At 36.6% G+C, this 17,190-nt stretch overlaps 1 protein-coding gene across 8 annotated transcripts in view; it reads right to left on the bottom strand.

Annotated features, from left to right (window-relative positions):
- SMARCA1 (SNF2 related chromatin remodeling ATPase 1) overlaps positions 1–17,190 on the bottom strand; it is a 77,347-nt gene that overhangs the window by 35,974 nt on the left and 24,183 nt on the right. For 4 of the 8 annotated variants that reach the window (XM_007992645.3, XM_007992646.3, XM_007992647.3 and 1 more), the window contains exons 11-17: positions 15,666–15,892; positions 14,573–14,694; positions 10,853–10,888; positions 9,755–9,907; positions 7,886–8,018; positions 6,771–6,919; positions 4,569–4,688 (exon numbers count right to left, since the gene is read on the bottom strand). In XM_007992645.3, coding sequence (XP_007990836.1) covers positions 4,569–4,688; positions 6,771–6,919; positions 7,886–8,018; positions 9,755–9,907; positions 10,853–10,888; positions 14,573–14,694; positions 15,666–15,892 — 940 coding nt within the window. The remainder of the gene's footprint in view (positions 1–4,568; positions 4,689–6,770; positions 6,920–7,885; positions 8,019–9,754; positions 9,908–10,852; positions 10,889–14,572; positions 14,695–15,665; positions 15,893–17,190) is intronic. The other 4 variants (XM_007992648.3, XM_037989115.2, XM_037989116.2 and 1 more) reach the window with 1 other exon arrangement.

Here is a 17,190-nt window from a genome sequence, read left to right as displayed (position 1 = left end):
GTCAACAGACAAAACTGACACTACAATGTTCCAGAGTCTGAGAAATGGCTTCCCAATCCATATTTTTCTTTATTTCAATCCTTAGCCTAGAGTCTTTACATAAAAAGGGGCATTAATCCACCATTAGTTGTCTCACTCTACTTGATCTAATATAAGGGCTGAATTCCAACTGTGGTATCATATTTTAAGAGTGGATAATAAACCAAGATGACCAGGGTGGTTAGAGATCTACAAATTCTCACAGTGCCTAGAGAAGTAATGGCTAAAGACAGACACAATGGTGACATTTGCATATGTGAAAGTCTATCAAATAGAAAAGAACACAGTTCTTTGTTGATCCGTAAGATTAAAACCAATGTGGAAAGTTAGAGAAAGTAAATGGCTACTCAATATAACTTAACTATTAATTAAGTACCTACTGTACTGTGTGCAAGTCAGTGTCAGGGATATACAGATGAATAAAATAATCTCTTTCATCAAGGAACTTGTAACTCAAATAAAAAGTTTTCTGAGAACCAGAGAATATGAAACAGTGAAACAAACTGCGCTGAGAGGGGTAAGATTCCCAACACTGCAGTGTTCAGAGGCTGCATATCTGTCTTAGATGCTAAAGATAAGATTTCTTAATTACAAGAAACTTAGCATAAATGACCATCTAAGAGCCTATGAGATATCGATATTATAATGAGATTATTAAGTAAAATTAGAAATTCCCACAGCAATGAAACAAACTTCGCTTTTCTTTCAGATGGATTAATGTGAAGTGACTGTATTGAAAGAGATATTTTATAAATAACCTCTGTCTCTCTCTCTCTCTCTCTCTCTCTATATATATATATATATATATATATATATTTTTTTTTTTTTTTTTTTTTTTTTTTTGAGACAGAGTCTCACTCTGTCGCCCAGGCTGGAGTGCAGTGGCGCAATCTCAGCTCACTGCAAACTCCGTCTCCCAGGTTCACACCATTCTCCTGCCTCAGCCTCCCGAGTAGCAGGGACTACAGGCGCCCGCCACCATGCCCTGCTAATTTTTTGTATTTTTAGTAGAGATGGGGTTTCACCATGGTCTCGATCTCCTGACCTCGTGATCCACCCTCCTCAGTCTCCCAAAGTACTGAGATTACAGGCGTGAGCCCCCGCACCCGGCCATAAATAACCAATATCTTATCTTTCTCAATCGGAGTAAAACTAAATTAATAATAGTTTAAACTTACATTCTACAAGTGATGTATTTAGCTATTTAACCTATACTTGTTTGATGGTCTAGGTATTCAAATTTGAAACAAACATTAAAGGCCAATTCCTCAACTTTCAAAAAAAGAATAAATCATACTGAGTTAGTTTATTTCACATAAGAGTACATTACTGCTAACTTATCTGGGTTAATTTATTCAGGATCACAGCCATCATGACTTAATTTACCAGGTATGGTTGTAAAAGTAATGCAACTGATTCAACATACCATATATGAAAATCTACCTCAATGTATAATTTCCATGATTTACAAATAATATTCTTTCAAGTTTTCACTTCTCCTCAAAAGATAATTTAAACCTATTTTAAGAACCTATCTAGAAAATACAGAGGCAGAAATAAAATATAATCTCAGCTTAGAATATTCAGAAAAAATGTGATTCTGGACATCACTGTTACTGTCAGACATTTAATTATAAAAATACAAGTCATCATAATTATTAAAATTCTCTTTATCTATGCATCATTACTTTGCTAAAATTAGAAGCACACGGACACCAGTTAGAGATAGACAAGAATTTTACTAACTTTTCTCTAAAAATGCGGATAAGAAGCTCCACTGGTATTTAGACTTCATTGTTTAAAATTTTTCCACTTTATAAAACACTCCTAGTACCCATAAGTCTGTAGGAATAATTGTAAAATTAATAAAATTTATATCACATAATGAGATCTCAAAAGCATATTAGAAAGGCAATTTCCACCCTGTGCAGATAGGCCATCGCCTCCATCTCAGCAGGATAAAATATAAGCAGTCTAAGTGAAGATTAGAGATAGGACAATCTGACAAATACAAGTCAAGAAACTAAAAGCTATCAGAAGCAATAACAGAAACAAAGCATTATCAGCATACTAGCTAAAATGCAAAACCAAAATGGCTCTTCTCATTTTTCAGTAAAATAAGTACCTAAGAATGAGCTTTTTTATTTTAAGAAAATTCATTTCCATCAGTTCAAAAATATAACAGCTTTATGGAGCAATTTGAGCAACAAAATATGTAAAGATAGAACTGGATTGTAACTCAAAACATCCATGAGTCCATACTGATATAAATAAATAACTAAAGATACAAATAAATTGGGGAGAAGGGGTAGATCTTCCACACAGAAAAATATCAATTAATAAATACATATAGGTGAAATGAAGAAAAAACAAAATTACCATTAGGGAAACACCACAATAACTACTGCAGGCAAGCTCCACCAATACATGCTAAAATCAGTGAGTAAGAGTTTGAGAAAGATCTCCCCACAGGTATTTATCAATTACAGAGGAAAAAATGGCAGAGGATGTATTAGAAAGCCTGGATTTCCAGGCAGAAGCCTGTCACAGGGGCGCTGCCCTGTGGAGCGACTCTACTAAGGCAATGCTGAGTGGAAATGTGAGGTTGGAACTCCTACAGAAAGTCCCCAACAAGGGCACTGCCTAGTGGAATTGGGGGTGTTACAGGGACCCTAGAATTACAGAGCCACCAGCATCGAGCAACTCCTATCTGGAAAAGCTGCAGGCACCATACTCCAATTCATGAGAGCAGCCACATGGGCTGTACCCAGCAAAGCCCTGGAGGCAGGGCTGCCCAAGTGCTCAGGACCCCATCTCTCACACTAGTGTGCCCAGGATGTGGGACACAGAGTCAAGGGAGATCATTTTGGAGCTTTCAGATTTAACGTCTACCCTGCTGGGTTTTGGACTTGCATGGGGCTTGGTTCTCTCTTTCAGAATGGAAATGTTTACCCAATGCCTATATAACCATTGTATCTTAGAAATAAATATCTTGCTTTTCGTTTTACAGGCTCACAGCTGTAAGAAACTTGTGTTGGGACTGAGATGAGACTTTGGACTTTTTAGCTGATGCTGGAACAAGCTAAGACTTTTGAGGACCATTGGGATGTAATGATTATAATTTGCAATGTGGGAAGGACATGAGATTTGGGAGGACAAGGGCAGAATGCTATAGTTTGGATATGTTTGTCCCCCAAATCTCACATGGAAATTTGATCCCCAGTGTTGGAGGTGGGGCCCAATAGGAAGTGTTTGGGTCATGGGGGCAGATCTCTCATGAAGGGCTTGGTGTAGTCCTCGAGGTAATGAGTGAGTTCTCTCACTCTATTAGCTCCTGACAAAGAGCCTAGCATTTCCCTCTTCTCTCCGGCACTGTCTCTCTCTCTGTCTCGACCATGTGGTCTTTACATACGCCGGCTCTCCTTTGCCTTCTTCCATAAGCGAAAGCAGGCTGAGCCCCTCACCAGAAGCCGATGCTGATGCCATGCTTCTCTTACAGCCTGTAGAACCATGAGCCTCAGGTATCCTTTTACAGCAACACAAATGTGCTAAGACAGTAGATATACCAATTACCCTGATTTGATCATTACACATTGTATATATGTAACAAAATATCACTCTGCATCCCATAAATATGTACAATTAACATATGTCAACTAAAAATAAAAGGAAAAAAATAATAAAGTCTATTTTTAAAGAAATGCAATGTGGGATACTAGATTAGATCCCCTGGAATCTAACACCAGTTAATTAGATAATTAACCAATATCCTTTTCCTGGCACAGGAAAGGACATTAGGAGAAAAACTGGTGTTAATTTCCCGGTTGTGATCATGATACTAACATGTAAACTGTTAATATTAGGGGAAGCTGAGTGAAGGATGTAGGTTAGCTCCGTCCTATTTTTATAACTATTCTGTAAGTCTAAAGTAATTTAAAAAGTTTTTAAAATCCAGCCTTAATTTCAGTTTAAAAAACAAGATCAATAAAACCCCGTTTCTTCAACAGACCACATGTAACGAAGTCCTTCTGCATGTAAGTAACTAAATGTTACTAATATTATTATTCATAGAGTTAACATTAAGTGCCAGGCACTATTCTAATAACTTTATGAGTATTAACTCATTTCATCATCAGAATCCCTCTATGATGTAACTATTATAACCTCCATTTGATAAGTGAGAAAACTGAGAATACCCACAGTCACTTAATTAGTGACAAAAGTTGAGATTTCAGCTCCAGAATTCAGGAATTCAACCTCAATCCTACTCTGCTTCTCAATAACAAAAGTAGTACTAGCAGTAGTAGTCGTAGCAGCAGCAGCAGCAGCAACAGCAAAAATGATGATGATGATGATGACGATAAACTAGTAAAATATGTGAAAGATAAACCTTGCAGGAGATCTCTAGACCTATATCAAATTTCACTCTAGAGCAGGGTATTATAATAGGTAAATGCCAGTGTTATTTTGTAATTGTTATGGGGAGAAATGCTCATTTGAAGTTCTAATGGTTGAGAGTAAAAAGTTACCTTCTGTTTTTCTCTATAATCTTCTCCTTCAAACTTGTATAAACTTTGTTCGATGTCCATTCTAAAATTTCTTAGAGAAGACTCTCCCATTTTTTGCAGGCGCTCATTCATCTCTGCAGTCTAAAGATGAATACATTGAAATGAGAAAATAATCACTGAATTACTTGTAAAAGTCTGTGGAATCTCTACCTTTTTAATAGTCAGGTTTTGACATGAAATACCCAGTCTGCTAATTTGCAAGGTATGAATGCAATGCTAACATCAAACTTGAAGTGTAAATTTTACTTGCCCAAGTATTTCAAATATTTAAATGGTGCTTCCTAAGTACTCTCACTTAGGCTTTCTTTAAAATCTTTTATCAATGAAGTTGTAGCCACATCATAATCGCTCTTGCATAATTTAAATGGGACAAATAGCTAAAGCTAAGCGAAAGACAAAGACGGACTAAAATAACACATTTTGCATACCAATATGAAACATATTAACACAAGATTATTCAAAATGCAGGTTATTACCTGAACTACAAAATTCTTCTGAAAAGCAAATTCAACCAGTTGACAAAATATGTAACAAACATAGTAAAATACACCATGGAGATGAAATCAGCAAAATCCACACTGTGATTAAGTCAAAAGGCAAACAACCTAGTCTTTTCACCAAATAAATTACAAGGAATACAATATATGGCAGGAGAAGGGGCCTATAGATTTTAAAAGATAGGGATGAAATCTCAACCAATGGCAATTTGTATTCTGATTTGCATTCTGATTTAAAAACAAAAAGAAAACTTTTTAAGTATAAATATTTATGAAACAATTGTAAATCTGAATACTAACTGGATATTTGGTGTTATTAAAGAATTATTGGGGTTGGCCAGGCGCGGTGGCTCAAGACTGTAATCCCAGCACTTTGGGAGGCCGAGAAGGGCGAATCACGAGGTCAGGAGATGGAGACCATCCTGGCTGACACGGTGAAACCCCGTCTCTACTAAAAAATACAAAAAAACTAGCCGGGCGAGGTGGTGGGTGCCTGTAGTCCCAGCTACTCGGGAGGCTGAGGCAGGAGGATGGTGTAAACCCGGGAGGTGGAGCTTGCAGTGAGCCGAGATCCGGCCACTGCACTCCAGCCTGGGCGACAGAGTGAGACGCTGTCTCAAACAAACAAACAAAAAAGAAGTATTGGGGTTTTTCAGGTGAGACAATGTTATAACGACTATCTTTAAAGAGTCCTTCTATTTTAGAAATACACAGTGAACTATTTACAGCTGAAGTATGTCTGAGATTTGCTTCAAAATAATCCAAGGAGGGGAAAAGATAATGGGGCATATAAGCAGAACGGGACTGGTAGAAACAGGTGATAAGTACTTTGGGGCTCATTATACTTCTCTGTCTAATTATGTTTAAAATTATCCATAATGTGTGGAGAGGGGAAGGTGAATTAAACACAAAATTACAATATTCTGAAACAACTTATTATGCTTTAACAAATAGTGATTTAGTATTTCATGAAATGTTTTATAAAAGATTTTCAATTAACCAATGTATCAGTAGATGATTTCTAGTCCACGGCAAAATATATATACATAAAATAAAAATATAGTCCTGGTCAGGCATGATGGCTCATGCCTATAATCTCAGTGCTTTGGGAGGCAGAGATGGGAGGCTCACTTGGGGCCAGAGGTTCAAGATCAGCCTGGGCAACAAAGCAAGACCCTGTCTCTAAAAAAGAAAATTAATAGGATGTGCATGTTGGTACATGCCTGTGGTCCCAGCTACTCTGGAGGCTGAGGTGGGAGGATCACGTGAGCCCAGGAGGTAGAGGCTACAGTGAGTTACGATTGCACCACTGCACTCCAGCCTGGGTGACAGAGCAAAACCCTGTCTCTAATTAAAAAAAATGTATTCCTTATACATGTGATTAAACACAAAATTTACTTGGCTTTTAGGTATAGTATTTTCAATAAAGCATTAGATATAAGGTCACTCAATTTTAAACCCCGCTTCTTAGTCTTTCTCACCAAAAAAAAAGTTTTTAAGCCTTAATCTACCCCTGGAAATAGATCTACAAGTTGTTGGAGACAATATGAGTTATCTGAAACATGTAGATAATGTAGACAAACATGTACAATGAAAATATAAGCATGCTGAAGTATGCTGATATTAAAACAATCCAGCATGAAAATAAAATGCTATTTTAACTAACCTTCTTTTCCCCTCTTTCCAGAATTGTTGTGATGTCTTCATCTGTCAACTCACTCTCTTTAGAAGCAAAAACATGGGTGGCTCCATGCCGTATCATTTGTAACATTTCCTCTTTCGCCAGCTTGTTAGACTGTTGGTCAATGAGTCTTCCTAATGATAAAAATTGAAATTGTACATATTCAATCAATTATATTCCAAAGAAGGCATAATCATTCTAATCAGACATTACCACATTTAGCCATCCATAAAGCTTTAAAAGAACAAAAAATTAGTGGGCATTAAGGTTATTTGTTTAATGAACAACCCTACAAGTTTTTCTTCTAACATACTTTCTATTTCTATATGAATTCCCTTCTGTAAAACTCAGTTAAAACCCAGAAGGACAGAAACTTTTTGTCATGTTCAAACTTTGTTTTCAGATCAAACTTCTCTATATGAAAAGGTACCCTCTAATGTGTTTTCAAAAAATTAAAAGTAGCCATTTTATCTGCTAAATAATCTCAGGTACTTCAAAAAGCATGCTACTGACATTCAAGAATAAGCTAGTAATGTTCAACTACTCCATATATTAAATGCTAGGGTTTCAATTCAGAAGATTTCAATTAGCATTTTTTGTTTGTTTGTTTGTTTTGAGACAAGAGTCTTGCTCTGTCGCCCAAGGTGGAGTGCAGTGGCGCGATCTCAGCTCACTGCAACCTCCACCTCCCAGGTTCAAGCAATTCTCCTGCCTCAGTCTCCTGAGTAGCTGGGACTACTGGCGCACGCCACCACACCTGGCTAATTTTTTGTATTTTTAGTAGAGACAGGGTTTCACCATGTTGGCCAAGCTGGTCTCAAACTCCTGATCTCAGGTGATCTGCCGGCCTCGGCCTCCCAAAGTGCTGGAATTACAGGAATGACCCACCTTACCCGGCCTCAATTAGCATTTTTAAATTTTTTCATTTTATTTTTAGGTGATACATAACAATTGTACAGACTCATGGGATACACAGTGATATTTCAATTTTTCCTCTAAGTTTTCAAATTTTGATCAACTTTTATTAAAAGTAATCTCCTTTGAAGAAAACTACATGTGTTTTACAAAAAACACCTAATTAAGTTTCTATGTATAAATACCTTGTTGTATAACAATTGAATCAAGTCTCAGCTTTATCTCAGCTCTCTCTACAATCCTCTCTTCAACAGTGTTGTCAGTGATGAGACGGAATACACGTACTGGCTTCTTCTGACCAATACGATGTGCTCGATCCTAGTAGAAAGAGTCCTAATATAAGATATTGGATATTCTGGATAAAATTTAGAGTATAGCCATCATATGCTGTAAAATTCCAAAAATAAAATTAGTTCTTTATCTCCTGATCTGACACTTTGGAAAAGAGCATGATGAATATTGAGAATATCTAAAGACCACTGGGAACAAAGAACTCTGCAAATATTATATTGTACCATTAATGGGAAACTTCCAGGACAAAGGGCAAAGCACCTGTAAGATGAGTAAAAGAGGGAGCCGAAAGTTTCTGCATTGAGTTACTAAGTAACTTTAAGCCACTAAATATAAACATCTTCCAAACTAGTAAGGAATTTTATTAAGTAGTTAGTAAGGGTTGCTATGGTGGCAAAAGTCTGCTTTATCTCATCATCAGGCACTTCTTTCTGCTTACTGAGGGATATGCAGTAGAGCTATAAAAATTAATGGGATATTAATATCCTTACTATTCAGTAGCCTAGAATTGGTTCTATGGTTTATAGTTGGTACAGGTGACAAGTGGCAAACTTCTAGTGGTATAAAACCATCTAGGGAGAGTATTTTTAAAACACAGAAGCTACTAGAGCAAACAGGTAAAGGGAGGAGGGTAGTAGAGAAAAAAAAAAATTAAGTTCAAAACAGGCCTTGTACTACATATAAAAACACTAGAGCCTAGTAACAGAGTTTCAACACAGCACATTTTTAAAACAGAATGCAATACCCTACACATATTCACATTAAACCTGAACCAACAAATCCTGAAAGATTGGACGTACACTAAGACTTCTACAGAAATGAAGTGCTATCACTATTAAATTTTCCAGTTCAGTAACACTGTAACTTACTGGGGCTTACTCCTAGTTAGTCATATCAAACAGGTAGTTCAATACCTTTGTAATGTAATAATTACGCCAAAGCATATTGATTTTGGAATGTCCCAGTGGTCAATCTCTTTCAATTCTCTATTATAAAAGGAAAGCCTTCTAAGTTATACCTCATTGGCATATGACTTTTCATTGCTCCCAAAAAGACAATTATCCCATAGCTATATATTCAAAATCCTGAGAAGTTATTTTGTATCTTTTTACTTCTAAATTATATTTCTTTATCTGAAAATGTGAGTCAAATTGAGAGAAGTTGTAGCTCTAGTTCAATAAATGACATCAAAATATCAAAGGGGTTACCTGTAGTGTCATGATGAAAGGTCAGAGAAATTGCTCCCTAAAAAAAATTTTAAGTGTAGAATAGCTTTTGCATGGTATCATTATTAAGTAGCAAGTGTTTTTCTGGAATATATTCCTTTCTTGCCTTTTTGCCTTCTCTCCCAAAATTTTTTTATGAAAGTTAAAATCCTACCTCTCCTAATTTCACTAAGGATTTTAATATATTTAGTTGTTAAGCAGAATAATAACAAGAGATTGTTTTTTAATCCTTTTCACTAAAACAAATGTATGTGCCCTCTTCAATCTGTAGGAATGCGAAAAAACTGATATTTCTATTTCATGATAAAAACCAAAATCAACACAAAAATGCTATAGTTGGATCTGGGGTGTGTTTGTTGTTTGCTTTCATTTCTTTTGTCTTTGCATAGCAACTGTGTTTTCCAGGATAATCGACTGTAACTTCTACAAAATCTCTCAAAAATTGTTACCTTTTTATCACAAATGACCTTTATGTGTATAAATAGCAATAGTATTCAGAGCTATGATAAATTTCTGACACAATTAAAGATTACTAACCATAGCTTGTAGATCAACCTGTGGGTTCCAGTCTGAATCATATAGTATAACCACATCAGCACTTGCCAGGTTAATTCCGAGACCTCCAGCCCTGGTACTTAGCATAAAGATGAATTTGCTACTATTAGGCGCATTAAAAGCCTCTATTGCTTCCTTTATTTTTAATTGATAGAGGGATAGAAAAAAAGAGAAAAATAAAATTAGACTATCAGGGTCCTTAAGAAACAAATAAAATCATTTAAAATACATATGGAAAATCTTCACACACTTTATAATATTCCTTATAAATATACTTTATAATATTCTTCCATCTTCAAAAATATTTAAGTGTCTATACTTATACTGTACTGTGTGAATTTCTGTAGAAAGTATATTATATAAATGAAGTTCCTAATCTTTAAAAGCTTACATCAATAGAGACAAATTCAGAACAATTACATAGACAAATTTAACTAAGCAAGTAATAATTCATTTACATTATTTAAAAACAATAATAATGAAAACATTTTAATTGAGAGCTGAAATATATCTGGGGAATGAAGTATCAGAAAGCTCAACTTCATTTCCATTAGCTTATGAATGATTAGTTTAGAAGATCAACCAACAGAGAAAATGGTTTACAAATGGGAATGAGGGCAATGGATAAAGGGGAAAGTAAGAAGATGTCTATCAGTATGGTAACAAGGAACAAGCAGGTAAGTAATGAAGAAAATCAGGATGACAATCCAGGGGTATTTAGTAAAGAATCTTAAAATTAACATGAATATTCTTATTATATAAAGATCTCATATAAATTAATTAGAAAAACATAGTCCAGTAGAAAAATGAGCAGAAAAAAAGAACAGACAATTCACAGAACAAATACAAATGGTTAGAAAACACAACAATAATGTTCATTCTCGCTAGTAATCAAATAAATGCAAACTAAAACAACATAATAACATTTTTGAAGATTTAAAAAAAATGATAATACTCAATGTTGACGAGGGGGCGGTGAGACGGGCACTCTCATACATTGCTGCTGGGAGTATAAATTGGTACAACCTTTGTGGAAAGCAATTTGGCAATATGCATCAAGAGCCTTAAAAATGTTCATACCCTTTGACCCAGAAATTCCACTTCTAGGAATTTATCCTAAGGAAATAATCAGAGATGTGCACAAAGATTTATGTATAAGGACTTTCACTACAGCATTATTTATAATAGTGAAAATTTTGAAACAACCTAAATGATCAACAATAGGGGGATGAATTATTTACAGTACATCCATAGGGTGAAATATTACCCTAAAATTACTTTTACAATTATTTTTTACGGACATTAAAAAGTACAATATAATATCAAGAAAAAAGTATCAGGATACTGTACTTTACATATAGTATATGAAGTATATACCAATTACTTATACATATTACATATACCTAAAAAGATTGGCCAGAAATACTTGTATTTAATTTCAAAACTTCCTTCAGCAGTCATATATTACTTGCACAATCACAAAGTATGGGCAATCTTTTTAAAATAAATAGATGGCATGGTCAAAGTTTTAGGCAGAGAAGGTGACTCCCACCGTCACAGTCAGCAGAGCAGGTAAAGGGGGCAGTATAGAAAGCAGCATGGTGTAGTGAGAGGCACCTTGGTGTAGAGGAAATAGCAAAAACTTGGGCATGAATCACAACTTCACCACTGATTACATCTGTGATTCTGGGCAAGTATTTAATCTCTCTGAGACACAGTTTCAAATGGAGAAAATTATACCAATACTTTACCGGGCTGCTGGGAGAATTCAATTGGAACTTTAAGTTGCCTAGCTTATAGTAGTTGCTTGACAAATGTTAGTTCCTTTCCCTACAAAAGTGAGGAGGCCAATTAAGCAGAGGTTACAGGAACTGAGTCAGACGATGACCACTGGCTTTGTTAGCTGAATTTAGCTGTAGTAATGGAGAAAGGGAAAATCTGAGAGCTGTTGAGAAAGAATTACGTATTCACAGCTGGCACACAATCAAAGTAAGGAATCAAACGTGGTCTTCTTCTTATTGGGAAAATAGATGAAATGATGGTGTGGACAACATAATGGGAAAGCAGGGCATTTCCAAGAAAAAAGGAACAGCTCTGACTTTGCTATATTTAAAGTCAATACATGAAATTCAGAGTCTCTGAGGGGATAACATTGTTTGGAATTTTAAAAAACCAGAACAATTTGGACATAACTAGGTAAACAGTAGAGAGCTCAGTCAGAAATGCAAATTGGCTATTTGAGGTCAGAAAGCACGTACTGCTCTGCCATGATATTCTCTTTGTCCTAGGAACAAGGATCATCCTGAATGGTACCATAGGGCCTATATTTAGTATGGATTTGGGGAAACCAATCCTCAGCAATAAGTCAGCAAAAGCTCAGTAACACTTCAAGTTGCCATCTGAGAGAGAGTGAAAAAACTATAGGACAGGAATAGTGTAAGCCTTGAAATGTCCTCAAATGTATAAATGTTATTGCAACTGTCTCCCCATAGAGGTAGCAGTAAAACCTTTAATATGAAAAGGGTCTGTGTGCTTGCTGTGAACGCTACAGTATGCTAGAACCAGATTCAATAAGGAGGCACACAAGGAACGGAGTGCCCATTGCAGCTACGGAAGGAGAGGGATGCTGACTAAGAGAGAGTCCTTGTAGCCTGAGATGGGGCCCTAAAGGTGTAAGGGAGAAAGCCCTGTGTGCAATTTCATGACATGCAGTACGTACTGCAATATGCCATTTAAAACTGTGCTCATACCTATTATATCCACTTATCCTCCCAACAACATCGTCAGAGAAAGAAGCCTAGGTGTTATTATCCTTGTAATAGAATTAAATGTACTGAGGCTCAGAGAATTAAATGGCTTGCACACGCTGCAAAGTGGTGAAGTTGGTGCTAAAATTCAGGTCTTCTGAAACCAAGTTCAGTGCATTTTCCACTATACCATAAAATCATGATCTTTACCCAAAGCATGAGTACAGCAGGTCCTCGAGTAACATCGTTTCATTATAAAACTGATGACCAAAAAAAAAAAAAAATCAATTAATTCCTGGCCAGGGCCACTGTCCATATGGGTTTTGCATGTGCTCCCCATGTCTGTATGAGTTTTCTCTGTGCACTCCCACAGCCCAAAGCTGTGCACAAAAAGCAAATTGGCATGTCTACACGGTCCCAGTGTGAGTGGTGTGTGTGTGAGCATGCCCTGTAATGGAACGGCATTCTGTCCAGGGCTAGTTCCTCCCTGGGGTCCTGAGCTGCCAGAAGAGGCTCCAACCACTGTAATCCTGAACTGGAATAAGCAGGTAAATAATTATCTTGTTTTTATTCATCTTTCTTAAATGTATGTATGGCTCACATTTACTTCCATGTTTAATATTGTAAGTGTTTTGGTCTTTATTTAGAAGTTTGGTGATGTCTTTGTGACCAGAAATATGCCATAGGAATTGGGGTCTTGTCCTGTCACACAGTTTGAAGTGCAGTGGCACAATCACATCTCACTGTAGCCTCAAACTCCTGGGCTCAAGCCATTCTCCTGCCGTGGCCTCCCGAGTAGCAGGGACTACAGGTGCATGCCACCGTGCCTGGCTAATGCTTTTTTAAATTTTATTTTATTTTATTTTTGTAAAGACCGGGTCTCGCTATGTTGCTCAGGCTAGTCTTTACTGGGCTCAAGCAATCCTCCTGCCTCAGCCTCCCAATCCCAAACGTTGGTATCACAGGCATGAGTCAACACACCTGGCCAGAACTTAAATCTTGTTTGTATCAATTAGCCTAAGATAGAATTGATTTCATCATACATTGTTTTGCTTGACGTCGCAGTTTCTAAGAACCTATTTTTTTTTTTTTTAGACAGAGTCTCATTATTTCGCCCAGGCTGGAGTGGTGCAATGGCATGATCTGGCTCACTGCACCCTCCGCCTCCTGGGGTTCAAGTGATTCTCCTGCCTCAGCCTCCTGAGTAGGTGGGATTACAGGGGCGTGCCACCACGTTTGGCTAATTATTTTTTGCAACGACATTAAGTGAGGACTTACTGTATGGACTTAAAACAGAAGCCAAAGACAGAGCTCTGAAGGATCACAGAAAACAGAAGATAAATTAGCAAAGCCTTCCAAGAACAAGTGCTTTAAAGGGTATTAAACGCATTAGACCCATGACATTTGTGAGGAATAATCTAAAGACCTGCAAGAATTTCCATGTTTGAGAAAAATACTGCATACTAGATAAGCTTAATCACTAAGTGACTCATTCCTGCACACCAATCTTTTAGTGTCCCAAGGTCTAAATTCATGATAAATACCTATACCTACGTTGTCACATTTAGTTTTTACAAGAGCTCCATAAGAACCAAGATCATTCCCTTTACGAATTACTATGCTTCATGAGTCTTTAGGGTTGCTTATAAACTGGCAAAATCTCAACTATTAAACTCCACAAATGGCAAAGGTCTGCTATAGCTGGCAAATCAGGAAAAGAAAATGACATAAAATTGGAGGTCAGAGAGTAAGGTGAGAAACTGTTAGTAATTTAAAAGGTCAGAGATAGGCATGGTTAGAGAAGATAAGGATGGGATGGTGTAGTGCCCTTTAGATAAGTGATGATGTCTTTGAAGACCTTGAAAAAGATGATTTGTAAAGAGTCAGTGGAATGGAAGCCACATTGAAGACTGAAGAGAGAAAAGAGATGGTAATGAGAAATTCAATGCACCCACCTAAAGAAAAGGCAAAAATTCAAAACTACCTAATGTTGATACACATTGCTTAATTGAACTCTGATTTCTGAAGTCTTATTTTATTTTCTCTTCCTCACCTCTCTTTCTTCATGTGGGGTTTGTCCATCCAGTCGACAATACTCATAACCACGCCACATGCAATAATCTTCCAAAATATCCAGCAAGCGAGTCATCTGGCTGAAAATGAGAACCCTTGAACCTAAAACATTTTGCCAAGAAAAAGTGAGTTATACAATTTGTGTAAAACTAACTTAAAAGCTACGAAATAAACATATGCAACATAAATGTAGAGCACATGAACACCTCACTAAACACACACACACATACACACACGTGCACACACACACGCACACAACTGCAAGAGATGCTATATATAGAATTATGCATTTGTTGAGTTAGGCATTTTTTAAGGTCTTCAAAATCCTCCACACATATTGCATATTGCAATGACTTAAAAGACTGCCTTTACTTTTTCTTAAGGATGAATGATGGGTCCACAGGCTCTCTCACTGGACTACAGCAACAGCCTCCCAACTAGTCTCCTGTTCCTAGTCTCTCATTCTCAATAGACCCCCATACTGCTTTCAAGGTTCTCTTCCTAATATGTAAGAGCGACATACTCTGATTGTCACTCTTCACAGCCAATCTTCTTTGATGTTCCCTCTGCCTTCAAAATAAAAGTCCTAACTCCTTAACGCATGGTTTAAAATACCTTTCATAATTTGGTTGCATCTATCTTTCCAGATTCAACAACTGCCACTCTACCCCAAGTACCATATGCTCTCTCTGTTCCCTTGTTTCACACCTCTGTTCCATTGCCCTGGAAAACCCTTCCTCTCCTTTTCCCCATGGTTCACTCGTACACATTCTCCAGTGCTCTCCTCAAAGGTTATCTCTGTGAAGACTTTCCCAACTTCCAGTTTCTCAACATATCATAGCACTTATCACAATGAATTGCAACTATTCCTCCTCACTACACTGTGAGCTTATCCAAGGAAAAGATTGTTGTCTTATTCATCTTTGTACACCCAGCCCGTAGGACAATTCCTGGCAAATGGTAAGTACTCAACAATGTCTGCTGAATAACTGAATGAATATGGAAAAATTGTATTTATATACAAGTCATTAATATAAATTTATTCCATGCTAATTTAAAAATTTATTACTCACCCTGTTCTTTGAGTTTGGCCAATAGTTTATCCAGAACTACCATTTTACCACTGTTGCTGACAATATGCTCATCAGTGGTATAAGGTGGACCAGGTTCAGCACCATCAAACAGATATGGATGATTACAACACTTTCGAAGCTGCATCAGAATGTTTAAGAGTCGCATCTTGTCCATCTTGCCAGAAGAGTTTAAAACATCAATATCTTTCATCAGGATTTTTGTATACCTAGAAATTTAAACTATAATTACTCATCAATTACTAGAAAGTTAATGTCATAAAGAAATGTTCCTTTGGCCATCAGATTAGATTCCTGTTTAAAGATAAACAAGATTTGATTTGAGATTAAATCTGATGGGCAAAACCAACAAAGTAATGAATATTTGAACATGTGAACTTATGTGCTGCTTATAAACCTGTTTCCTCCTGCTTTATCCATGACCAGAAATTGCCATCAGTTGATAATTATTTAGAGAATTCTATCTGCTAATTATTAATAACTACAGCATGTGCCTGAATTTGACATCCAACATTTACTTGTTTGAACTAGAAACAATTTCAATTTCTTATACCTGTCTTCACAGGTCATTTTTTTCTGATCCTATAAACATTTTTCATTCTCTTTTCTACAATTCCACCCCTACAAACAGAGACTTATGTGTGTGTATAGATAGATAGATAGATAGATAGATAGATAGATAGATAGATAGATACCTGATCAGTGATAATATGTAATTATAATAATTATCAACTTTTGCTGAGTGCAAGTGCCAAGTACCATGTCAAGGGCTTTATATGAATTATGCCACTAAATCTTCATAACAATTCTGAGTATTTACTAGTATCATCCCCATTTTACAGATGGAAATTAAGGCAGCTAAGAGAAATTAAACAACTTACTCAGGGTCACAGAAGGGACAAAACCAAGCTGTGATCTTATGTCTGAGTCCAAAGAATATACTCTTAATCTCTACCCTATACTGGCTTGTGTAGTAAAGAAATCATATATTTTATACATGATCTAACTGTATTTATATACATAACATTTTGCTCCTATTAGCAGCACTATTATGTTAACACTTCCCATTTATGATTCCTTGTGACTTCCCTTGTCAATTTCCTGCTTTAATTGCATTTATCTAACCATTCCAGATTCTATTTTTGTAATATTCACAATCACCAACATTTTCATCATCACTAGTAATATGGTTATAACCATTTTCACTGAAGGAAAAAGCAAGAATGCTTTTTTTTGAGACAGGGTCTCACTCTGTCGCCTACCCTGGAGTGCAGTGGCACAAACATGGCTCACTGCAGCCTTGACTTCCTGGGCTCCAGTAATCCTCCTGCCTCAGCCTCTCATGTAGCTGGAAACACAGGTGTGTGCCACAATGCTCAGCTAATTTTATTTTTTATTTTTTGTAGAGATGGGGTCTCACTTTGTTGCCCAGTCTAGTCTTGAACTCCTAGGCTCAAACAATCCTCCTGCCTTGGCCTCCCAAAGTGCTGGGATTACAGATGTGAGC

The sequence above is a fragment of the Chlorocebus sabaeus genome, chromosome X (assembly GCF_047675955.1).
Source record: "Chlorocebus sabaeus isolate Y175 chromosome X, mChlSab1.0.hap1, whole genome shotgun sequence".
Classification (NCBI taxonomy): Eukaryota; Metazoa; Chordata; class Mammalia; order Primates; family Cercopithecidae; genus Chlorocebus; species Chlorocebus sabaeus.
The sequence above is the reverse complement of the archived record's forward strand: the minus strand, read 5'-3'. Positions and strand labels throughout refer to the sequence as shown.